This window comes from Chanos chanos, chromosome 16 (genome assembly GCF_902362185.1).
Source record: "Chanos chanos chromosome 16, fChaCha1.1, whole genome shotgun sequence".
Classification (NCBI taxonomy): domain Eukaryota; kingdom Metazoa; phylum Chordata; class Actinopteri; order Gonorynchiformes; family Chanidae; genus Chanos; species Chanos chanos.
In genome coordinates, this window is record NC_044510.1 from 11,642,769 (window position 1) to 11,669,069 (window position 26,301).

The window sequence follows — 26,301 nt, forward strand, 5'->3', positions numbered from 1 at the left end:
ATATATTTATATATGTATACATATTTAAATAGTACTTCACCCATTTGTTTAATAGGCTATGTGACTTCAAATAAAGGTAAGGAAACATTAGAATGCGAAACTGCAGAACTGAGGCAAGACTACTCACAGGACAAGTTACACACTACACGACTACAGCAAAAAAACTAACCACCTTTCAAAGACAATGTAGGCTAGCCAACATTTCAAGTTTTAAAATTCCTCAGGATGTTTTTTTTTCTTCTTCTTCTTCTTCTATACTTTTTAACATGTTCTTCATTTTTAGAAAAATCTTTAGAACAGCATAGACGGCTAAAATGTTCACGATTCTGTTTCCCTACTCTATCCGACCGGACGCTTTTTTGTTTGTTTGTTGTTGTTTTCTTTTTTCTAAACTTTTTGGGAAAACTGGTTAATGGGCTCTCTGTCTTGTGTTTTTATATTATTATTATTATAATTATTATTATTATATATTTTTTTTTTATCAAAACTGCATAGTTCAATTTGTTTGCACATCGCTATACCACCGTGTCTCTTTTCTGCAGCTTGTCAAATGTGCTGAATCGCAGTTACAAGTTTAAGGAAGAGTGCTCCCGGTATGAGGAAGCTTTTCCTTAATCTCCTGCAGCCAATGGTAGGGCATGTGAAGGCAGCTGCAAAAGCCACACACCCCCCCTCCCCCTCCCCACCCACCCCTCAAAGGAAAAAAAAAAAAAAAAACACAATTTGTTTCCATAATCATGGTTACTTCAGCTCCCCTTACGAACTATTCCTAGGATGTGTGCTTGTTAAGATCTACATCTCTCTCTTTATGTCTTTTTTTTTTTGGTGGATTGAAATAAAATTGTTGAGATCGCAGTCAAGCTATGAGGTTGTGGTGTGTTTTTTTTTTTTTTTTTTGGAAAGGTATCTCTAAGTCATTCACTGCTCTGATAAACATGTTGGATGGAGTGAGTTTATCAGCATGTAAGCAATGCCTAAAAACATAGACATACCTCACCAAGAGAGGAAAAAAAAAAAAAAGAAAAAATGTTTACTGTCGTTATAGCTACAGAATTTTGTTTTATGCAACTCTTGTCTGCAGTTTAAGTGCATTAAAATGCCAAAATGTCATTCTTGAAAACCTTGCATTGCTGGAACTCAAACAATTTAGCAGTCACTGGCACTGTCCTGGAGACCCCCCAAAAAACGAAAGAAACGCTTAAAAAATAAAGAAAAAAACGCATGTTGTATTTCTTTACAGGTAGCTAACCCGTGTGCTGTTCAAAACCTTTACACGTACAGTTGTAAATATTATGTTTATACCCTCTTCTTGTATATGTTATGTATTTAGTCAGCTATTTTTGTAATGTCTGTTGTTGTGGTTTTTTTTTGTCGTTGTTTTTTTGTTTTTTTGTCTTTATTTGTTTTTTTTTCAACCCCACCCAACCTCTTTTATAGCAGTTTCCTTATCTCGTATTGTTTTTTGTTTTTTTTTTTCGATATATTTCTTTCTTGTTGTTCGTCTTTCCTCGTTGTCGTCTAGAAGCCCAGAGTTCCTCCGATGGTGGAAGCCAAGACCACTCCCAAGATAACACAGCAGATGATTATCATAATCTTCTTCTGCAGAGAGACAATAAAGCAGAGAAGTTGTGTTATAAAAAAAACCCCAAAAAAACCCCCCAAAAAACCAATACAGACGCCGTCACAGACGATTTCTGAACACTCCTTATTAACTTGTTGAGGACATTTACAAACAAAACAAACCAAACCAAACCAAACCAAACAAAAAAACAAAACAAAAAGAGTACCCAACAGAACTAATTTGGGGCAAGTTTGAGATGTTGTTTCCTTTTTTTTTTTGCAATGTGCATTTTATATTTTGACTTATTATACAGAGTCCAGCTGGGTGGAGGGACAGATGAAGTCTAATTCACTAATTTGCTAATTGTCCATAGATGGCAAACGGACTGATTTGCATAATAGCTGTTAGACATATCATACTAGCTGTTAGACATATCATAATAGCTGTTAGACATATCATACTAGCTGTTAGACATGTATCTCACATCTGAGACTGAGTTTGTATTGACACGGTACAGCTTGCACTTTGGTTCTTCGTAACAGAACCTTTTATATAAAATTCTTGCTACATATGAGGAGTATGTGGGGAAAACATTTATCAGGTTTAGTGACACATACAGGAGTAAAGGTTTTATCTGTAAATGCTTCGGTCAGTAGTTAAGGTGATAGTAGAATGGAACATGCATGTTCTGGACCACAGAGAGAACTGCTGCAGAAAACCACTGGACTAATGGGCTATCGGTGTAACACCAATGAGACGTGTTTATTTTTTTCTCTAATTTACCTGATTTTTTTTTTTTTATTATTATACCTAAACATTATCAGTTGGTTTGTTAAGTTCCTTTTGTTTAAATCTGGTCCAACCAAATGACAACATGTGGTTCTGTAGTGATCCATCTACTAAAGGCTGAGAGGAACATGTGCGTCATTTGGCGTAACAGAAAGATTAATGGACAACATTAAGCTACCGTCATGCGTTTATCGCTTAACGAGCGACATCAAAACGCACTGAATCATCCCCCCGCCGAAGGACGACGACTTTACAGATACAAAAAAGAGCTTGGGAAAACTCATCGCCCTGTTGACGCGAGGAAAGGAACAAACAGCTCCGCTAATAACAGTCATACTACAGCAGCCGGTGCTGGAGCCTCCGAGAGTGACCGGGTCTTACCTTGCGCGCCTGGCTCTGATATTTGACCGCTTTCTTGGTATCAGACACTGCCCTCTCCACATAGTCCACGGAATGCTCCACGTTGTACTCAATTCTGTCAATCATCTCTCCCTAAAAATGAAAAAAAAAAAACAAAAAACCAAACAAACCAAAACGGTGCTGTAAATAACACTGGGACACTTGTGCAATTTAATGTGCATTGAACAAGCAACAGCAGTTAATACACAGGTACATTATAAACCTAAACCTCTTCACACAGTAAATTTACGACATTTCACGGCATCTATCTGAAGCGGTAACACATACTGACCCATCAAACCCCACTATGACATCATTACAGCCTGTAATAAATGAAGATTGATAAGTTGTACTCGAACTACTGTCTTCTGGGAAGAACACCTGGGAGCTAGATTAACATGCCGTATGATGAAAAGTCATATCTCTTGCTCCCATCTCATGGTTTGTAGTACATGTGCTAAACATAGCAGCCATATCTCCCCCCCCCCCCCCCCCCCCCCCCCCCCCCCCCCCCCCTTGCCCAGAGGCGATCTTTAATTTAGGTCAATCTGATGTATTACGCCATGCTCAGGAATTTTCACTAACACCAGAGTCTCTATCTTGTTAGCAGAGATTCGTGGCATCAGTGGAAGCCAACGCTCGGTCACTAAACAAAACGCTTGATTTTAATGAATGCAAATGCTAATTTTAGAATTAAAACCTTGCACTTAGCAATTAGCAGTCAATTAGCATGAGTCAGCAATAAAAAAAAAAAAGGAGAAAGAAAACTGTACGTTTGTGTAAGTCATTCTTACACAATGATTCGTCCAAAAGGATGCTGGTGTTATCAGTCTGACTTTCACTGCATGGAGATTCATGTCAAAATCATCAACCGCAGGACCAAACCTCTGTTTTCGTGACAGTTCTAAGACTCTTCAACTTAAAAGTGGCAAACTGTAACCCCCACCTGCCCCCACAAAAAGGTACACTTTGCCTATGCTTTCTTAGCGACACATACGATAATTTAACCCTCTTAAGAGCCCTCACTTAGTCCCCTTACGGAGCAAAAAACACAGGATAATCATCCAAGATTAACTACAAGCAGTGAGTGATAAAATAGCACTGAGGCTATTACGTGCTTAGTATTAATCTCTGATCACTTTTACACTGAATCTAATGCAGGTTTATAAAGCAGCAGAAACCAAGAGAAAACGATGTGCCACAATTACGAACATGTATTCGTAACATGTATTCGTACAAGTAAAAATATGTTTGTTAAAGTTTGGGCTGTGTATATATATATATATATATATATATATATATATATATATATATATATATATACACACACACACACACACATATGTTCTTTTCAGTGCATTGCTGCATTTTCTATTGGTGAATGTACCGCCTGTAACATGGAGTTGCAGCTGCTTATTCATATTGCCCTGGTCATACAGAGTCATGATAAAACAAATCCTTAACCACTGCTGCAAGACAACATTTTATTGGAACAAAATGGACTCTTAGTTGCACAGAAAAAAAAAAAAAAAAACTTTATAGCTCCTAATGCACTATTTTAAAATGCGCCTTGTAACTTGACATCCACTGGAAGATACAAACATTTAGCTTTTATTTAAGCAGTATTGAATTAGAGCCCATAAACACAGTTTCCATCTGCGGACGGACAGAGATTTCATTTACTGAGGGAGATAAATAAAAATACAGGCCCTGCATACTAACCAGAAAACCTAAGACACGAATAAGATACGAATATTCCATAAATATTTTATGTGAATAACTTGCTAGCATGTCAGCGTACTAACATCACAAACACTGACTGAGCTTGCCAGACTCACAGGGTTTTTTTTTAGTTTTTTTTTTTTAAATGAACCAAGTTGAGTTTTGTACAGTAGCTAGAGTATTTATGTAGCCCAGAACTGATTAAGTAGTATTACTTTTCTACTACGATGGAAATTATTATGAATCTTGCTATCTTCTGTTATTAGCATTTAGCAATATTGCTGGTATTGCTAGTAAATCAGTAATCCTGAAAATGTAAAATAATTTTGCAGTTTTAGCGTCATGCATACATATGCATACACACGGCATTCGTAACCAAACCGATGCTTTCTCTGGACAGCCTCACGGTTTCTGTGAAGACATTGCTGTGAGGTCTTTGAGACTCGTTTCCTGGCTGGGTTCCAGCGTGCCGTCCTTACCTGACTCTCCACTAACATGGCCATGTCGACAAACATGTCGTGGAGCTCACGGATGCTGTTTTCCAGCTTAATGATCTCGGTGTGTCGGGTCTCGATCTCGTTCAGGGCCTGCTTGGTCATCTGGGAGTCCATTTTGATCTGGGAGAAAAGCAACAGATAGAAATAATTAAAAAAAAAAAACCCATATGGGGATGAAGGTCGAGAAATATTCAGTGTCCTTAAAGGTTTTTGCAACTTGTTGATAACAGTGTTGAATATGAGTTAGTTCTTCGGTTCAACATAAGACCAAATTTGGACCACGAACTGTGTTTAAGACGCAGTTTTGACATGGGGTGAGAGTTTCACTTACATCATCGGTGAAAATGGCAAGTTTTCCACTCTCTAACATGTCCTCCAGCTCCTCATTGGTGGTTGTTCTACCGGCTGAAATAAATCAATAAAAAACGTGGTTCAACATAGTTACAAATTCAGCTTGATTATTAAAATACAGACCTGGAAAAAACCATGACAACGAACCCTATTTAAGTGCCCGTCATACACGACAGTCATGTTTGTAAAACTCATAATCTAAGAAACATTTAAGGTGGCCTGTAAAAAGTAAACAACTTAAACAATATATAATAAATATATAATAGGACCTATACAATGTATAATAAAACTTAACTGTGGTATACATTTTTCTGTGGTGTCATGTCTTTGGGTAATTTGGCTAGACAAGCAAGAATAGAGTGATGTCATACCATTGTTAAATTTCTCAGTGATGCAGTTTTGACACCCAGAAGATATTTTCCAATGCCCACATTGTAGCAACAATAAAAACAAATTTAAGTTTGAACTAAATGTTCAAACTCTGTGTGTAACGAGGTAAGTGGCGTTACAAGCATCTCGTCACAGTTCTTCTATATTCCGTTGCACAAATGAAACTAAGGAAACTACTAACTTCTCTTTCATGTTGTGTATCAACAAAGTTATTTTTGTAGACCTCAGAGGACACTTGTCCAAATATTTCATATCCAATCTGTGTTATCAGACAGTGGTGCAACTGCATCAAGTTTGTGTGTGTGTGTGTGTGTGTGTGTTTGAGCCATAAAACTCACTGATCTCCAGCTGTCTCTGGATCCTGTCTTTGCAGCGGTCCCTGTATTTGGACTGCGTAGTGTTATACTCGGTCATCACTTCCACGAACTTGCGTGACAGCGTTGAGTGCTGGGGGGGAGACAACGGAGAAACAGAGAGACAAAACAAGTCAAACAACGAAAAACCGCTATAGACACACAGTCATACTGCATTAGTGTCAGCAGTCCCACAACAGAACTAATGCATATTCCCTTATCATTTGATAAAGAACTGTTTTTTGTGGGTTTTTTTCGTCCCATATAGATGTTCCAAACAATTGCTACCACATTACTGCCTATTCTGACCAGAAGAGGGAGCTACTGAGGAGTTGATGACATGAATGCAGGGGTCAAAGCAAGGATGATCAAGTCAGCCTCGAGGAAGAGATGTAAGCATTTGTCTGTATGCATGTGTGGGTGTTTTTCTTTTTGTTTTTTTCTTAATTTTTTTGCGGACAGGAGACGTGGATTTACTAACGATCTCCTGCCTGAAGTGGCTGGTAGGAAAAGGAGACGACAAATTTGTCTACTCGTATATGTATATATTCACACACGCACACTCACACACACATATATAGTAAATTCCAACTAACGATCACGGTTTACATCCAGAACATTCCATCTCGGAATTTAACTTTTTTCGCATAAAAAGCATGCGCGGAGCTGAAAAAAGGTGAAGCGTAATTCTGATCTCGGTTGCCGGCGTTCGGTGGTGGTGGGCAAACCGTCAGCTGTGAAAATGCGGTGCGTATACATACAGGAGCGGAATGCTAATGCGTTCTGGATGAAAACCGTACAGTCCCACTTGTGCAGCTACAGCTGCGTGCAAACCTCTGGGCTACTATCATATGTAAATATAAGACCGTAAAAAAATAACCCCAATGTCACGTCTCTCAGCATATGTGTAATGTCATAAATAAGCAATGAAAGAATGCAGCGAAGCTGTCCGAGAACACTGAACTGTTGTATTCTGCTCTTTCCTTGTCTACTTGTACACTGTGAATGCTTTGTGACTTAAGACTAGTCAAAAGGACGAAAGTGTCAGACCAGGCCAAGGGGTAGACTAGGCCAGACGGGGGTTAAACGAATTTACCTGTGTCTTGCGGATTCGCAGGTCTGCTGACGATCTGTTCAGTCCCTCTTCCTGTTCGATGCTTTGCTCGATTGCTGTGAAAGGCAAAAAAAAAAAAAGAGGAAAAGAAAAAAGAAAAAGACAAAAAAAGAGAGACTTGGTTAAGACGTAGATCGATAAAAAGGAAAAGAAAAGCCCAAGACGGCAGCTCTGGCGAAATCAGACAATTCCACACATGACAGAAGGTTATGCTAGCTCTTCTAAGGGCAGACTGCCCTTAATCTGTTCCCAAACCTGTTCCTCTCTCTCCCATATCAAACTCTGATCATTAATTAAGGGGGAAAAGGCTGCTCTCACAGCATTATGGCCATTACTTAGGCAAAACTGAAGAACTTGTCTAACCTTTACATACTAGTGAACCTTTCTATACTATTGAATGCCGTCTTTCAAATATTTACGAAAGAAACAGTCCGTTTTTGTGCTCAGGCAAACCTTAAAAGAGAGGCAAAAAAAAAATATCTTAACAAGAATGGGAGGCACATTTCTGAATGAATGAAAGCCACAAAACATCTCAAATATACCCAAATCCTAAAACAGATTTAAGCCTCCATGCCTATGGCATCATTTTCTATGCAAACGATTATTCACAGTTCTGAGCGTGTGCAGCTCCCTCAGAGGGCGAGGAGGCAGAGAGCGGTGGGTTGGAACGCCGCATTCGCCGAAACGCTAAACATAGTCGAAATAGGCGCCGCTTCAAGTTCTGCTCTTCATCGCGTTCGTGTTTGTGGAGTTTTTCTCCCCGCGTTTTCTCAGCAGAGAGCGTGAAAATGCATTAGGGGTCATTTAAAGTGAACGAGGGGACAGTGTGACCTCACGCAAAAATACAAAACATGGGATTTCAGCCCAATATCGTAGCTTTACTGTTGTCGATTCAAAGTGTTTCTGCATTTTTACCTTTTAGGAGTTTTACACTAACAAATTACATTGCTATCAAAAATGACTGGATTCTATCTTCCTACCTAAAACGGGTATCACTCTTCTAAATTTTACTTGAGCTAATTTTGTGTTGACACCAAGGGGCTAATCTGACACTCACACACACACGCGCACGCACACACAAACACACACACACAAGCACGCATACACATCCATCCATCTCCTCACAGTTCATTAGCTTTGATATCGAGGACGCAATCTTCAAAGTCTTTGTGATGCAATTTTGAGGAAACAACCGCATGAGTGGGAGATTTTTTGAAACTTGGCAACGGCCCGGGAAAAAAAAAAAAAAAAGGCACTGTGCAACTCAGCAGCTTCCACTGCGATTTGCTAAGGGACTTCACAGGGAGAGCACTTCAAAGGAGATTAGCCCAAAAAAAAAAAAAACGAAAAAAAAAAACACCTCCCACCGGTTACGCGCCATGTCTTCGCATTCTCCACTCTCATGGCGTCTGCGTGACAGACCACGTCTGCGCAGCCGAACTCTGTTTTGACAAGGCCCGCGTGGGATCGCTAACGCCTTCAAATCGTACCTACATTAAACGCTTGTGACAAATGAAAGGCTGTAAGATTTGGACGAAGATAGCTGAGGGACCACGCTAACACGTGGAAGCAGGCACAGGGCGACGTACGCTGTCGAAAAAAAAGGATAAAACGATAAGAAACTGATAAAGCGATAACTGATTAAATATGGAGAGAATCATTGTTTCTAAGCACCTGATGGATCTATGATTCAAATGCATTCCACCAAACATCCGCGATATATATATATATATATATGTTCTGATGATTTCTAAAATGCTTCAGAAGTAGCAGGGTGATATAGTACCGTGTAGTACCTTGTACAGTTATGACATGAGAGTGTCCTCAAATGACATATAAAATGTGAGCATCTGTTCACATAAGCTCACATCTGGCTGTGCTTGTGTATTGTTATTCATTCTACCATAGCTGTAAAACTCAAACGAGAAGACCACTCCTGTTGACATGTAAAAAGCATAATGCGGAAGTTATGTAACAATTCTTTATTGGTATTGGGGTACCTATATAGGGGTTAAAATTTTCAAACTTGCTCCATGTGTAGTGCAATGGATTTGTGTTCTCATCCTTATGAGCTCAACACATGTAATTACATGTTATTACAACGAGTACAAGGTCATATTCTCGAGAATAAACATCTCTTGGTGAAATTAAACGTACAAGCGGGGCTTTTCTGGTTGCATTTTTTTGTAACGGCCGAATGATTTTTGTGTTGAATCTACTGCGCAACACTGTTTAAAAAAACTGTGAAGGTCATTCAATACTGCTGCATCTACAAGTTTTTTTGTTGTTTTTTTTTGGGGGGGGGGGGGCGAAGACTGCAGACATTGTACTTGCACTAGAACATTTGAATGAATTCATCTATAGAGGACTATGGGAGTACCTACAGCTAGATACAGAGGATCACTCCATTCCAATGGCAGGTAATTCCTTTGGCCTGTTTCCATGTGACCCTCTCTATAGCATGATGACTAAGCAGCACCATGGCAGCAGGATGACGCCAAAGGAGGTTCCCTTAATGTGCTCTTCTACAAAAACCAAGGGTTCCTTTAAGCAAATATCAATACCATACTTGCCTGTTTAAAGGGACCATTGATCAGATTTGAGTGACCTGTCAGTTAAATTGGCTGACTGAAGTAGTTGCCATTTCTTGAAGTCCAAAGTTATGTTGTTTTTTTTTTCTTTCCTGAATGACTGTATCGTGAAATGAGATCAGGACATGAAGATGTCTAAGTGGATGGAGGAAGCATATATACACATCTATGAATACTTTTCTGTCCATTAGATTCGACTGGGGAATTGGTTTCCATTATGGATCTCCCCTGAGACCTAAAGATTTTTCTAAGCTCTTTAAAGATCTAAAAACGTCCATTTCCATAAAGGCATTTGGAGGAATTGCACTATTGCACCTCTGAATCACTTACATATGCAATTATTCAGTTCATAATTTGCTCTTTAAGTCTTTCCCTTCGGGAATTACTCGTGCCAACTTATAACTGGCTTCTATTCTTCATCCCCCAGAGATGATGAAAAATGAAGTCAAGCTAGGACTGAGAAAACGCTGCCCTTTAACATTGCAATAGATGTAACTGTGGCACTCTGGAAAGTAATTACAACACGTATTACGTAATATTTACTCAGATCACTGTGAAGTAAGGTAGGGCAGTTTCAATGTGGCCATTACTTCGGTGATGGAACGTTAGGCAGTGTGAGCAATGGCTTGGCCCATATCGCCGTAGTAACCGGCCTGAACTAAAATGCAACCTGACATTCAGCCCAGTCTGCGAGGAGGTGCCGCGGGCGTAAAGACAAAAAAAAAAAACCCTGACAGCGGCGTCACTGGAGTTAGCACTGGAGTGCCACAGAGGACAGTCACCAAGAATAGCCACTCTAGTGTAAGAGATGCACGCTCTGTATCAGAGCTAGTCTGGCTGTTTTAGGTTTCTATCAGCCGCTGTAGGTCAGTGAATGGCTAAAGAGTGCTAAAGAGTGCATATATGCTCAAACACAGAAAGAAACAAGCTGTTGGTAGAAATGAAAGCTAAGAAGCAGCAAGATATCTTGCTCAGACGGTGTTGCATAGCCCTGTCCAATTGCATATTAAGATTACATAAAAACGTGACGTACCGTTAACCATCGGAAATTATAGGTCAATTATCTACCCAGTCCGTTATATGTGGGCAGGCATGAAAGCGATAGAAGACATAAAGCAATTCCTGGAAAAGGTAAATTTATGGGCCGGTCATCTGGATTAAACGTGTCCTGTCCTTGAACCCTCAAGGTCAGCGCAATGCAGCGAGCTAGCATCTGATCTAGCGTTGCTCGTAGCGATAACTTTGCTGTTCATTAAAGCAAGGCCCCAAGACACCGCATAAAAACCTGTCCTTATTTATCCTCTACCGCATCAATGAACTGAGTATATGGTCACGGCGACTTGGCTGTACCTTTGGCCTTGGCCTGAAAATTCCTACATTTGTTATAGTCGCTGTGTATGTACTACTTTTAAAGAACGAATTTTTCATTTTCAAAAACAGTCCTTAAAACTGTAAGACGGTGAAACTGACACCAGTACTGTGAAACAAAAAAGTTCTTATCACGTTTGTCAAACCCACCACTGACCGTCGTCACACAGTAAATTAAAATTCAGGGTAGCGCCTGCTGACGTATTGAGGAGCGCTGTTTGCTAAACATGTTAAATCAAATTCGATCGGACAACTAAATGACATAAAGTCTTAAGTCTTGTTAGGATAATGTCCCACACAGCACGTTCCATGTTACTCACGTCACTAAGGGAACAAGCAGTGATATCAACATTCAAGGACATTCTAATTACTATCTGCAAAGTGACGTCTCAGCGCCACTCCGTGCTAAGCAGACCAGACTTTCCTCTGAACCTTACTCCTGCTGCTAGCTGAGGACATGGTTTGGCTTAATATACAGTATTACTGAATGAAAACCACTATCTACAGTTGGGTGAAAAACCACATTGGTAAAAAGACTGGTATGGGTGATACATTTGCAATTCAGTGATATTTGATTTTTTGCATTCTTTTGTTATTTAGATCATATATGAATACTATAGTTTGAATGGCTCTGGGCTAAGCCAACTGTCAAAACAGCCAGCTAAAAATAACATACAAATGGAGCCTCATGTTATTATATCATATATAAAAATAAAACCTCTTTTCCTGACAAAACCAACATTATTTTCTTGCTTGGCATTTTAGATGTAGGTTTTTTGGTTAGTTGTCTGTTTGACGGGTTTTTACTCGTGTTTCTGAAGCAGAAATATTCTGTGAGAGAAAAAAAATGAGGTCAGTTTCCATGGAAATGAACCTCTTGTTGGGTAAAAGCTCTTTCATGATCTACTGACCCTTGTACCTTCAGAGTGCTTGTAGTGGACAAGGGGGGGAAACTCACTTAAAATTAATATTTAAACATTCCCATCTCATAACCCATGCACTACATTCAAAAAGCACTGAAAATTGGCTCCAAAGCCTGTGGCTAGCACTTCACTTAATGGTATTCCAAAGAGAACCGTCCATGTCATTTTCATGCTATTCTTCTTTGAGTTTTTCTACAGGGGGTAGTGGAAATTTATGTTTTTTTTTCTTTTTCTTTCACAATTTCTTTGATCAAATTTAAAGAACTCATGTAAAACATATAAAGCCGTACAAGTTAGGTAATATTTGCCACCAAAAATTACATGTAGAGATGTTCCCTTTAAAATCTTACATTTTTTTCATGTATTGTGTAAATGCATGTAAATTTGTTTAGAGAACATTTAACATTCAACAAAATGCATCGTAGTCAAAGGAAATAAATGAAACATACATAAAATCAAGCCAAAATACAAAACACTGTGCATATATTATACATACAAACTGAGACTTTGTGTAGATATGAGTAGATATGGTTAAGACAAAGTAAATACTTTCACAATTTATTCATTCGTTTGTTTGCTATGAACATGTGCACTTTAAGCAAACGTACGTGTTGAGTCTGAATGAGTGGGCCGATATATTTCTAATAGCATGATCTTATATTTGGTGTATACTGTAATATGGCCTATGAAAGGTGCACTGTGGAAAGACGCTAAAAAATAATGTTCTCTCCGACAGTTTTTTTTTTTTTTATCTTACCCAGTCTCTTTTTTTACCTTTTAATTTTGAGCGAACTTTATTGGCCGTCTTCTTGATGTCCGCTGTGAGGTCCTCCAACTCCTGCTTGGTCTCTGAGATAAAACGAAACAAAAATCAGTTATCGTCTGGAAAAAACGATGATTTGGGGGGAGGTGAAACATGCGTCACACAACACTTTATTTATCGTTTATAGGGGTTTATCTGCCTGTAGGTGTGTGTGTATGTGTGAGTGTATGTGTGTGTGTGTGTGTGTGTTTGTGAGTGCGTATGTGTGTGTGCGTGTGTGTGTATGTATGTGTGCGTGTGTGTGTGTATGTATGTGTGTGTGTGAGTGTGTGAGTGTATGTATGTATGCGTGCGTGTGTGTGTGTGTGCGTGTGTGTGTGTGTGTGTGGCTGTGGCTGCAGTGTTAGGTTGATTTACAGTTGCTGCAGAGCCACTCACTCACTGGAAACCAGCTCAGCCTTTTTCCAGTGGACAACTCTCCCTCCCACACACACCCATATTCTCCTCTCACACTTTTAATCACTCAATCCCCCCCTCCCATCTCCAACACACACACACACACACACACACACACACACACACACACACACACTGGTCTTATCTACCATAAAAATGGCTCACTGTTTTTCTTTTATGGGCATTTTAAAGTAGAAAAAGAAGAGAACATGACAACTCCACCTCCTTCATGTCTGTAATTTTGCTTTTTCACTGTCAGTTAATCAAATAAACGCACATTATTAGTACTATTAATCTGGCCACTGCTACTGATATGGACAAGTCTCATATGAATCATGCCAGAGTAAAACGAAGTAAAGGAAACATTGCCGTGTGGTAGGTAGATGATATTGCCAATATTCAAGTAATCACTAATTTACTAAGCAGTTTACACAAGTACTTACTTAACTTGGTGATCAAATCACGATTAGTAAATCAGGTGATACGTCAAGCAAATGTAACAAGTGAAGATCAAAAATCTTAATTAAGGACTTCTCTCATTTTTAAAATAAATTAAGGAACACTGCACTGCAGTCTTTGTGAATTAAGATTTATCATGCTGTTTTTTTTTTTTTAATTTTTTCTTTCTTTTTTCTTTTTGCTTGTCCTTTGTTTTTGTCTGACCATTAAACAAAAGCCATGCAACATTTTGAGTATTAAACACACAAGTAATACGATGTCCGACCAACACAGGTCTGTCTGCTCTTAACTGGTGAAAAATTCAACCCAGAGGTACCAAAAACCTCTTTTGTGTTACACAGTTATATACATGTGAATGAACACAGTGTAATGCAACTACACAACAACTAATGTGTTGTTTTGTTTTTTTTATCATGACTTGTACAGAAGAATGAAGTGGAGGAGAGGACATTGAAGTCAGGGGCAGCTGTGGAATCTTACATGGGAGCCAAAAGAATGTTCAACCTTTGGTTCCCACGGCAATGGAACCTTCCTTCAGAATTCTATCAGTGTCTTCTCCTTCAATTATTATTCTCCCAAAATAACCGCATGGCTCACTCAGGAAAGGAACCTTGGACTGATACTCAACTTCCATTATCCTCCTTGGGACAGTCCATGCAGCACGGTGAGATGAAACAGAAAGGAAAGGGAGACACAAAGAAGGAAAGAAAGAGAGAAAAAAACAAAGATCGGAAAAGAAAAGAACAGAAAAGAGCATTCCGGCAACATTAGACGAGGGCATGCAAAAACTGAAAACCTGAAACAATGAAAATCATGCAAACAGAATCAGGACAGGCCATGCAAACACATATCAGATTTTCAAATGAATCGATGGACAAACTTAAAAGAAAGAGATGTCAGTTGTGTTTCACAATGACGAAAAAAGAGTTTTTGCTATACCTCGACTAAATCTAGACCATCTAATGCATTCAGACATCACCTATTAAAGACTCATCCTGAAAACACGGAGTCAAAGGCAGGAAGGGCTACGACAGCCTTCAACTCCGTCGCCCTGTTCTGAGGACAGACTGACTCAGTGCAAAACAAGCATGTGAACAAACAAAGGCATCTAGTCACTGGACAATGACGTGTCATGATTTCATTTAAGATACAGATATAACAGGAGAAATAACTCGAACCAAACTGATCCAAACAATCACTCAGTTCCTACGTATAGCCTTAGTCTTCTCTGTACCATTGATCTTCCATATATCTAAACATTAACAATGACCTGAGAACTGCTTAAAAAAAAAAAAAAATTTAGCGTGTGAACATGATTAAGGCTTTCAGAAAAAGAGCTTTCTTTCTGATATCTGTTCTAATTACACCTTTTTTTCCTGAGTTGTTCAGGGCTTAACGAGTTTGGTCAACATATGTAGGCATAGAGGTGTTGTGGGCTGAAGTCCCTGGTGTGATGGATGATGGTGTTTGGGTGGAGGCATGTAGGTTTGGTCTTTCACACATGTAGAGCTGTGTGGGCTGATAGGCACCAGAAGGAGTGGGCGGAGTAGCTACAGGAATCTGGGCAAGAACTCGCACAAGGCACGTGTGTGTGGGCGGAGCTACACGCTTTTCCCTGGCACGCTCAGATATGGGCAGGTGAGAGAAAATATGGCGAAAACCATATGATGAAGAAAGACAAAACCAACAGAGACGAGATATCGGTTTGATTAATTTGTTAATAGTGTGGTACAGATTAAATAAGTGAATGACACTGTCTTAAAATACACATGTCTAATTTGTGATACGTAAACAGTGTTTCTAGTGTAGAAGATTTGGAAATAACTGCAAATTCTACTGACCCCAGTTCAAAACCTTGTATAACTTATATATCTATATCTATCTATCTATCTATCTATGTATCTATCTATATATGTGTGTGTGTGTATGTAACTTATATGAAAGCATATCTGTCTATCTATCTATCTATCTATCTATCTATCTATCTATCTATCTATCTCAATATCTATATCTATCTATCTACCTATGTACCTACCTGTCTGTCTATCTATCTATCTATCTATCTATCTATCTATCTATCTATCTGTCTGTCTATCTATCTATCTATCTATATGTGTGTGTGTGTGTATATGTAACTTATATGAAAGCATATCTGAGTGTGAAAAGTCAATCAGTAGGCGAGTATAGCTTTACAGTCATATTGCTACTTGACAGGCATTCTGAGTCTTTCTACCCATAACATTGCCCTGAGTGGGGTAAAAAAAAAAAAAAAAGAAGTACAGTAGAAGTGCAGTCATTTCAGGTCAGTCTAAATGTCATTAAGACTGTGATGCACATTTTTAAAAGATATGATCATAAATATTGATAATCTCTAGACGTGTGGAAAATACATCGACTAAATGGTTCCTCTCCCTTCCGTAAGCTCTGTATATTTTATACTGTATTCAGTTGCGCACTGAGTGGGTTTGGTTGTGTTTACCCGTCAGCACTTCTAGGTCAGTGAGTGAAGGATTGGGGAGCAATGGATGCTAATATGAGCTCTGGATCCTAGCCATAGAAATCTAGGTAAGTGTGCACATATTGTGTGTCTGAGTCTGTGTCTTACATACACACACACACACACACACACTCTTAAGGATCAGGTAGAACACACTTGGATGGTTGCCAGGTGAAAGTAACAATGATGAAGCAATGAGATCACAGATCATGAATGATGAACTCATATGTAGTGAAGAAGAAATGACGCCAAAGGGGATATAAGTAATAATGCTGACAAACCAACAAAGCCCATTGATTGGTTCGCTATGTCGTCAATCACATTGCTTTCACCTGTCAGGTCTCTTTAGATCAGACCCAAGCAAAGAAGAAGTTCCACTCAATTGTAAACGATGAAATATTTGAACTGGCTAAACCCAGATATTTATGTATGTATGTATGTCAGTGGAGCAAAACCGAGCATTTTTTTCTCAGGTCAGTTGAGCTCATTTATTAATCTTAAAACTGACAATAGATTATAGCTGGCTGTTGTACCTAAATCTAACGCTATGAATAATACAGATGTATAAATGAATCAAACGAAGGAGCAATGCATCACACTCAGCAAAAAAATGAATTCAATAGCATATGACTAAGCATGACTGTCCAATAAAACCGCAAGCCCCCCCCCTGCCAATTCCCGCAAGTAATGTGCCATATTTCTGCCTTGCACAGTCAATTCTGAAAGCGAACGGTTACAGTTTCAGGGGAAAGAAATGAGGTAGTTAGCGGGACTCACTTTCATCAGGGTTGGGCGCGGCTAGAATGGCGCTGTGCTGCTTCTTCACCTGCTCCACATCTTCCGACAGCTTCTCTATACAGCCTCGAATCTCTTCCACCTGTCAAGAGGAAACAGTTCAGCTGAAAACAGCTCTTTGAAGTGACTTAACACTTTGGATCGCATGAAACCCTTTGGCATCATATGCTACGTCTTGATGAGGCAAGAAACAGTAACCTTGCTAGCATCTGTTAGCATCAATGCTAAAAGAATCTTTTTGGTGCAGTAAGTGTTGTCGTGTGTGTGCATACTGCTAAAAACATTCATAATCTTCAATACCTGCTTAAGATAATTATTTAAAGTTATGTTAATGATATATAGGCATTGTTTAAGATGGTTAACCCAAAGTTACTGTAATGAAATACTGGTTTGAGCAAACATGACACACACAGTCAGCAAACATTAGTATAATTGGTGGAATAGAAGTGAGGGTTGAGAGCCTGATGTCATCTTAGAGTAATACCACGGATTAGGAAACTATAGCAGTAAAACCCTCTATGGATTAGAACAAAGAACGCTTCTGTTACTTCTTCACTTTGTTCTCGCTGTTCCCTGGATGCAAACCCATGGCTCATCAGTTCATCTCTCAAACATACCGACCCTACTGCTACCCCAGAGCACGAATGCCACAAAGATTAGCTTCACCGAGTAACAAAACCGAACATGTCGAATAAGCTCATTTGGAAAAGCCAACCGTGAAAATGTCTGAAATTCACCGGAGCAGTGTGAATATATACGGCCTCAACAAATATCTGGTTCTACGTATAAGCTACTTCACGCGAGACACTGAAGGAGAGAGCTATGAAATGAAAACTGCTGAGTCAGTTGCCACCAGTACTTGAGAAGAGGGAAATGGCTAGCAGCTAGCACACACAGTCCTCAAAGCTCAAAGTGCTAAAAGGGTGGACACACTGTTCAGAAAGCTTGTCTGTCTCTACAGTCTCTACATAGTTTGCAATTAAACCTATGTTAATCTCAATTTGTCATTCATGTTCAAGGCATAACAGGACTTATAATGCTTCATAACTCTTCCATAGGCTCTAATATCATTATTTATATGTCATTACCATCAGCAGGCCTGTACACCTTAGCTAACTTTAGAGCTGTCTGTGTTGTGACATGTACTGTATACACACTGATGAACTCTCATCATGTTAAACACATAACTTACCTGTGTATAGAACACAGCAACTATCAAAAGAACAAAGAACCTACATGCTATTGACTAAGCAGTAAATAAGATTTGTTTTTGGGGGGGGGTGGGGGTTGTGCTGTGTAGTGACGCGGTAGTGCTTTTTAGAGCTCAACAGAATATGCAGACAACTGCAGAACTTTGGACTGTCTTTATTTGGCTCGTGTACTGCAGCCTAACCCAAATCAGTCTCCCTACGGCATGCTGCTGTAGACATCTCATCACCTTAGCCGACTTGCTTACGTAACCAAAAAAAAAAAAAAAAAAATCCCTATGGCCTACAACTGAACTTGAATGAGAATCCAGTTTTATTTGTTTTCGTGTGGTTATACCAGACTGTGTTTGCATTTATCTGTTTCAGATGTTTTGCTTTCTTTTCTTTTCTTTTTGCACTAATCTTTGCCCGAGGAGAACTTTTATGAATTCATCCTCAATGCCCAGGGATTTCAATGTTGGATAAGTTTCTGCTTCACCCACTGGGCAGCAGAGAGCCAAAAGAATGGCGCATAATAACTGCGGCCACCAACAAAAACCTCTCTGTCTCATAATTATCTGAAATATTCCTAAAAGACACATGGTGTCAAAAAACCGCAATGCATTTTTGGAAGCATTGCTTTACGATGTTAAGATGTGCTATGAAGTTAATATTTATGAAGCAGGGGTTTAATAATCAATAAAGGTTATCTAGGAAAGTATTCTGGTTAATGCTGACAAAGCTATACAAAAATTAAGGAATACAATAACTTTAAATGCTTGATGTTAATTTTTGAAAACGGTGTTAATGGGTATTTAAACTGACTTAACCTATGGCAATATTGGTCACAACATCATAAGAAACATGACTTCAACACACCTGTTCGAAGAACTCATCCATGAAGTGGTCTCCGCCAACGTGGACAACTTCCTCATCGTCATCGCTGTCCTTAGCCTGAAACAGGAAAGACAAAAGAAAACAAAAAAAAAGTTATTCTTCAGCTCCGACGTGATGTGATGTTTAACACAGGAGCGCTGATTACCGCCTTTAAAAATCTTTAAAGCTAATCCCTCAGACCCTTAACGGCCTTTGCATGGATTTGGTCAAGACTCTTATTTTAATTTTAAACCGAACAAAGCTTAAATCAAGCAGTAAGAGAGCGGTGATTTTTTACGAGCCAACAAAAACACGTGAGCAACAGAGTGTAGACAGGTTACACGCTAATACATTACAGTAAGGGGATACAGTGAAACATGAAGATGTTTTGACTTTTATTTATGTCAGCCCTTTCTCGGATATGTTCAACGACACGTGCGATCATTTCAAAAACCATGAAAATCGTCACACAAAGGGGAGACGGATGCTAAAAAAGAACGAGAGTGAACCGTTTGCCCCCCCCCCCCCACTTTTTTTTGGTTGCTTGTTTGAACTAACCCTGCAAAGTCATGTTCAGAAGTGATTGACACCCCTGACAAAAATGAATTAAACTGCAAAAGGATGTGTAAAAATAAGTAATACCGCACCGGTCTTGAGTTGTAACGTAAAATGCAAGTCACGTATCGTTTTACTTTGTTGATTCTTCACTGGAAGCGATAAAGTTGCACAACTCCCAAAATACATCATTACTTTAAAAAATAAGCAAATAAATAAATAAAGCGCCCCTGTTTTCAATACTTTGGTACATCCTCTCCTTGAAAGGACAATGACTTGAGGCTTTCCGTAATGATTTATAGACTTGGACACTGGGAAGGCTCTTGGACCACTCCTCTGTGCTGAAGCTATCCAGATCCCAAATAGCCTTCAGCCTGCAAAAGTCTGCAAATTGTTGATTTTTGAGATCAGTTCTAATTTCTTTGTGGTTTTTTGATGTGTGCAAGCAGATCACTGGCTTGCTGTAAGCTCCAACGACTACCAAATTTTGGGCCCTTTGCAAAAGGAAACAGATTTTGAGCCGTCACGTTGAGGTACTCAGAAGAATTCATGATGCCTCTGACCTTACCAAACACCCGAGTACCAGCAGAAGAAAAAGAGCCCCATTTTAACCAAAGATTAATCATTATAAGTCACAGGAGGGCAGACATTCTTTTCCACGTGTGCTGGCTGCTCTGTGTAAAGGGCTATTACCATCCAGCCATCTCAGTTATTCCTCTGAAATGGCATCGAAACTGTAGATACGGAAATTTGTTGAGCACAAGATGCAGCCAAGTTCAAGTTCCCAAATTCCTCAACCGCTTCCCCCGAGACGTTTCTTTAACCCCTGCACCATCTGTCTTGCTTTTCGTGTGTGTGTGTGTGTGTGTGAGTGGGGTGGGGGGAGATACACACATGCTTTACCATCCACCTGACAAGCTTGGCTCTGTTACAAAGGTATCAAAACTGTTATATTGAGGGGTTTTTTTCTGGCTATTTCTATGAATCTACTGACAGATATAAGAAGGTCAACCACTATTTGTCTCTTTTCTTTTACGATCTCTTTCCCTTCGCCTGCGGTGACAGACGACAAATATATTTTATGCCTGTGACCTCATTTTTTATTAGGTAACAGGCATAAACTGAAAACAAGATGGCTTATAAAACTGTAACATAGTTCCCTCAAACTAAGGACAAATGTCAGAAAGAAGAAGTAGAATATTAATGCGGATTTAGCTTGATATTTAATTTAGTTTGTTGAATAATACTGATACCAATCTTTCTGAGGAAAACACACACGCACACACACACACACAGATATATATATATATATTTTAGAACAACTGCATTGGAATAACATAGTTTTCTCATATTTTCAGACTTTGAAACACAGCTCATTTCCTGTATTGTTCATTTTCTCTCTCCCCCCCCTGTCATCTTAATCATGGGTACGGATACATTTTAGAGGTGACTGAATGCAAAATGAACTGTGGAGGATTAAGGTCAACCTAGCGTGATGAAACAGATGAAGATGAAGCGGCCAGCCTTTCCACTACAGTAATAAAGAGATGACTGGGGTTTCTCAGCGTGTGCGGACGTTGACGAATGGCGCGCGGCCCGGCGAAGTGGCCCCGGCGAAGTGGCGTTGGCAAGGAAGGGTAAGACTGTCTGACACCAGGCGAAAAACGCCACAGTCCGCTGCCGATATGATCGATTCTATAAATTAGCGAGAGCACTTTGAGTATTAGCATGGCACCAGGAGGGAGGTTGGGTGTGTGTGTGTGTGTGTGGGGGGGGGGGGGGTTGCGGAAAGAAGCAAAGGCTTTAGTGCACGCACATATGAATATGTAACTGACATTTTAAAGCTATTTGTACACAAATGCATTAACAAAAATACTGTAATAACTTAAAATGAAAGGCTTACTCAGTAAAAAACATAAACTATATGACTATGTTTATGATCTGTCTTTGAATGATCTTTCGGAACCTGTTTTCTTGGAACCCAGTTTCTCTCTAACATAGTTGGAGCTGCCATCCTTCACAGATTATGCATCACCTAACATATCTTACCAAGTTCTCTGATTCAGAAATGATCCCTTAAACACTGCCTTTATGATGGACATGTTAATATATTTATTTGTCAAAGACATTAGTTTATGGCAGAGTTGCTATGACTACCTGAAAGAGAATTTTAGTGAGGAAGACGCCTGCCGGATGTGCTCATGTTTTGTGGCAGCCATGTTGTACTTTCATCCTGACCTGTGAAAATCTTTTTTTCCCTAAAGTGTAAATGAAACAGCTTTGACTGCCTCGTGTGCCCAACTCACAAAAATGATCTGCTAAATGATTAAGCGGTATCCAACTTTGAAATGGTCAAAAAAGACAATTCAACAATATGTTGTATGGTAGCGGTCAACAAAATGGCAGACACGCCAGAGGTCACTGCCAAAATGTTACTGGTTGTCCAGTTCTCTTCATATGTTCATGCTGGCCACACAGCAGTTAAGCTTAGCTGTCTGCCGACGCTCTTGCATTATGAGACATAAGAACAAGTCAGTGTGTGTTAGGAATAAAATGGCTTTTGTTTTGCAGAAATATGTGGAAAGAGTGACGAGATGAGCTACTTGGCTATGCTGGCTAAGCCACATGGATGAGCGGTGTTGGGTGTTTAATCTTAGCGCTACCATTTGCTGAGGCAGACGGCTAACGCTGCGCTATCTCTAACCACACAGTCTCACTCGCCTCACTCAACCGAGACCCTTTTTCTCAGAGCCTCGCAGCTCCGCCTCCTGAGCAGACAGCTAGTCCTGTCCTAAAAACAGCAATGATTCTAGCACCCCCCCCCCCCCCTTTACTGAGGGACACCAAGGATTAAGGAACTGTCAAACGGTAAAGTGACATCACGTCGAATGATGCTAGCCTTTTACTGGAAGAACGCTAAATCCAGGAATGCTAAGCCACGTCAGAGCTTAGCTCGTTACTGGCAGTGTCACCAAAGGTAATTTCAATTTTCACTGTTTGCATACTTTGAAGGACGTCTGAACGACCAAAAACATCATTATGGAACAAAAATCTAGCACTTTTCATGAACAGTGCTGTATACAAACACCATGAATACACTCTTCGTACACACCTGGGAGAATGAAATGAAGAAAAAGGCAGTATTGTCATAAGGGGAGTAATGGAATCTAACACAGGAGCCATAGAAATATTCAGTGTTCCAGAAATCAATAGAAGCTTTCAGCCCCTGGCTCAATCATTGTTTCTAAGGAGTCACACAGTGTCCTCTTTTTCTATCCATTATGTTCCTAGGTATCTAATCCTTTTTTTTTTTTTAATTAATCTCAAAGAAACTTTAAGTTCACTCTTAAATATTCAAAATATTATTGGTTCTTTTGTGATTTTTTTGTTTTCAGTTATGAAAGGCCTTGTGGACTAAATCAAGAATGTAAACTGAGCCAGAAATTTCAACGCATTTCTGCTACTATCGTTTTGTATACTGACAATGTTTTCCCGTTACCTTTTTGATAGATAACATATCAAGGAAACCGTTCTCCTCATTCTCAGCTCAGCTCCAGGATTTTGTGAGAGAACACTGCTGTGCTGTTTGTCCTTGTTCAGCTTTATTTGAGGGAGAGAGAGAGAGAGAGAGAGAGAGAGAGAGGGAGGGAGCGAGAGAGAGAGAGAGGGAGAGAGAGAGAGAGAGAGGGCGGGAGAGAGAGAGAGGGAGAGAGAGAGAGAGGGAGGGGAAGCTGAACTAAAATCACTGTGAATGATTAACTCGGGAGACCATTAATGCTGTCTTGAATATTTTAAGATTGTAAGCAGCAAATCACTCTGCACACTCGAAACTGCTCCTGTGGTGTCCACAACCAACTGCCCAGATTTGATCTCTCTCTCTCCCTCTCCCTCTCTCTCCCTCCCCCTCCCCCTCTCTCTCCCTCTCTCTCTTTCTCTGAGCTGTATTTGTCTGTTTTCATCCATTATTCATGAGCTGAAACAGGCCTTGCTGCGTATTGCACACCACCTCCACGGCAGTCGCACACAGTCAATGCAATGAATTCCAATTCTGTTTGATAATATCCAGCAATGATTTGTGACGCGTGAGACTCGGCCACATTCAAAAGCCATGCAGCGCGTCACATGCAACCGTTTTCCTCCTGTCCTCTACCGGTTTAACGTCGCTTTCTCCTCACCAAACAGTCACGCAGTATCTCTCTTTCTGTCGCTCTCTCTCTCTCTCTAACATACACATACATATACACCATAAAAAAATGTACATTTAAGATGATATATGACCCTACATGTACACTACACTACAGACTAAAACTACATCTTCATGTGCAAATGACATCTGATAAAAGATATTTTCGCCTAGTAACCACCACACAAAAACTGTTAAACCAGTTAAAATATTACGCCAACGGTCAAACCAAGAAAATTCCATATTTTTTGCTTGTAAATGTTGACAGGGCTATTTCATTTAGCGCACTAGAATATTCTCTCTATCCTGTGCAGAAGAACCTCTCCAAAAAATGTGCAACATAGCATTACAGTTCACAAAAGTAGTGATGTGAGAAACCTCGTCCACACATCCAATTTGTTAGCTATAGCTCTCATCCACCCCTGCATGTGTCTTTTTGACAAAACAAGAAACAATGACAGGAATTACACTAAATCTAAATGCAAGTTCCCTAAATATATGATCTGATCTTACACCTTCACAGCAAAATTCTTCAATTAAATCGATAGAACAGAGGCAGTGACTGATAAAAAAAATAAAAACCTGGAGGAGTATTGGCTTACTGAAGTCCACGACTGTGGTCATATGATACGCTAACAGGGCAGACTCTGAAACACACTGTTTGTTTGTTTGTTTGCTGACATGTCAAACGTGTCGAACATACTGAAAGCATGTGCAATAGTCTGGTGCGGAGACATAACCAACGCGCCGTCGCTTTAACACGCAGCGGGCGGCAGGCTTAACACGACACAGCGTTTGGACCTTCCACGCACGTATTCGACGAAACGAAACAAAAAAACCCCCCAAAAAACAATTCCTTTCCTATGTAGCAGGACGAACAGGCTTAATTTCTCGTACTCCACCGCAGGGCAATCGCTCATTGATTCACCGTTTCGACCAGCTGATTCCATACATCTCCATACACCTATGGGACTACACGTCAAGGCACGATGACACAGTGGGCAGAGGGGGAGGGCCATTGGTTATCTTCTCAGAATCTCTAATCATGCTCTGCCTTCTGGCTATATTTGTCTACCGTTACTGCTCCTTCCACTGTGCCCATCTGCCCACCTGCATCCGGTGCTCGCCCAATAGGGAGCGCCTTGACCACCGGGTGCATGGGCACGCTCTCTGCCCGTGCCCACCCCCCCCCCCCCCCCCCCCCCCCCCCGCGTTCGTGGCGCTCGGATGCTTTGGTGTTGCCAAACGCCACAGGACAAACACACACACACACACACACACACACAGGGAAAAAAAAAACAGGAAGAGGGAAAAAAAAAAACCCCACACACAACAGATTTCAACAAGGGAAGAGAAGAAGAAGAAGCAGCATAATGCCCCTCGGGGATTACCGAATTTGAATAGGCCTCTCTCCAACATGAATGAGGTTTAGGTAATAGCCAGCGGAGGAGGCAGGAGAAGAGGGAGGAATGCATTTTGACGGAACACGCCTGGACAGCGTCGATAAGGTCGACTCTGAGATTCGGGTGACAGTAAATTGCTCCGTACAGAAGGCCTCCCTCACAGGAGGGGCGCACAAACTATTGATGAAGCCTTCTGTCTAATTACCACAACGTGCGGGGAGAGAGAAGGCCTTTTAAGAGTGATAGCTTACCCCAAAGGATCATGGGATAGCACATGTGGAACACTGGAACTGATCTATCCGGGGTGGGGTGGGCTGGGTGGGTGGGGGGCTGTAGTTTTGCTTGATCGACTCAAATTTGATCTTAAATAGAGGTCAGAGCAAGGTTAGTTACCAGCTGGGCTGTAGTTTTGAACATAAAAAGCTATAACAGAGCTTCACTTGTCTTTGGATATAGCCTACCACACACACAAATGTGTGATGTGTGAATTTACATGTGGGAAACTGTATCTCATGAAAGAAGCCAGTGTCTTTTTCTATCATAGAGCTGTGATATTCTTGGTGTTATTCGCATATAGTTTTATGAATCAGATCAAAAATCCACTGAATTCAGTTGATACGTTTATAAATACCGTATTCACAATACACATACTCTTCTCTATGAATAGGGCGTTGGAAAAGGGGAAAATAAAAAAAACCCAATAAATAATTGAACAAGCTGGATATTATGCAAGAGAGAAAAAATGTAATTTATCTCTTTTCCATCAAGCCTCTGACAACAAAACCAGCTGCTCCGTAACTAGAGAGAGAGCCATTAAGTTTTATCTGTGTTTACTGGCGGCGTAAAAAAAGATCGTGGGAGGTGCTTCACTGAAAAGACATGACAGTGGCCCTGCCGTAAAACTGTCCATAGAATATATAATAAGCTATGGATGGAATGACACTCTCACATATGAGAGTGAACAGGCATATATAGAATAAATGGATGTCTATGTGTAGTGGTAGTGTGGTCGCTTAGCTGACGTGCACGCGGAACGCTTTGACGCTATTTGATGTGATTCTGTATTTTT

General features: G+C 40.1%; 1 protein-coding gene across 1 annotated transcript in view; it reads right to left on the minus strand.

Annotated features, from left to right (window-relative positions):
- Positions 1-1,518: 1,518 nt before the first annotated feature.
- Positions 1,519-26,301, minus strand: part of stx1b (syntaxin 1B) — a 31,329-nt gene continuing 6,546 nt past the window's right edge. The window contains exons 2-10 of the mRNA XM_030793255.1: positions 19,095-19,169; positions 17,011-17,110; positions 12,833-12,907; positions 7,159-7,232; positions 6,048-6,156; positions 5,300-5,373; positions 4,951-5,088; positions 2,732-2,842; positions 1,519-1,599 (exon numbers count right to left, since the gene is read on the minus strand). Coding sequence (XP_030649115.1) covers positions 1,519-1,599; positions 2,732-2,842; positions 4,951-5,088; positions 5,300-5,373; positions 6,048-6,156; positions 7,159-7,232; positions 12,833-12,907; positions 17,011-17,110; positions 19,095-19,169 — 837 coding nt within the window. The remainder of the gene's footprint in view (positions 1,600-2,731; positions 2,843-4,950; positions 5,089-5,299; positions 5,374-6,047; positions 6,157-7,158; positions 7,233-12,832; positions 12,908-17,010; positions 17,111-19,094; positions 19,170-26,301) is intronic.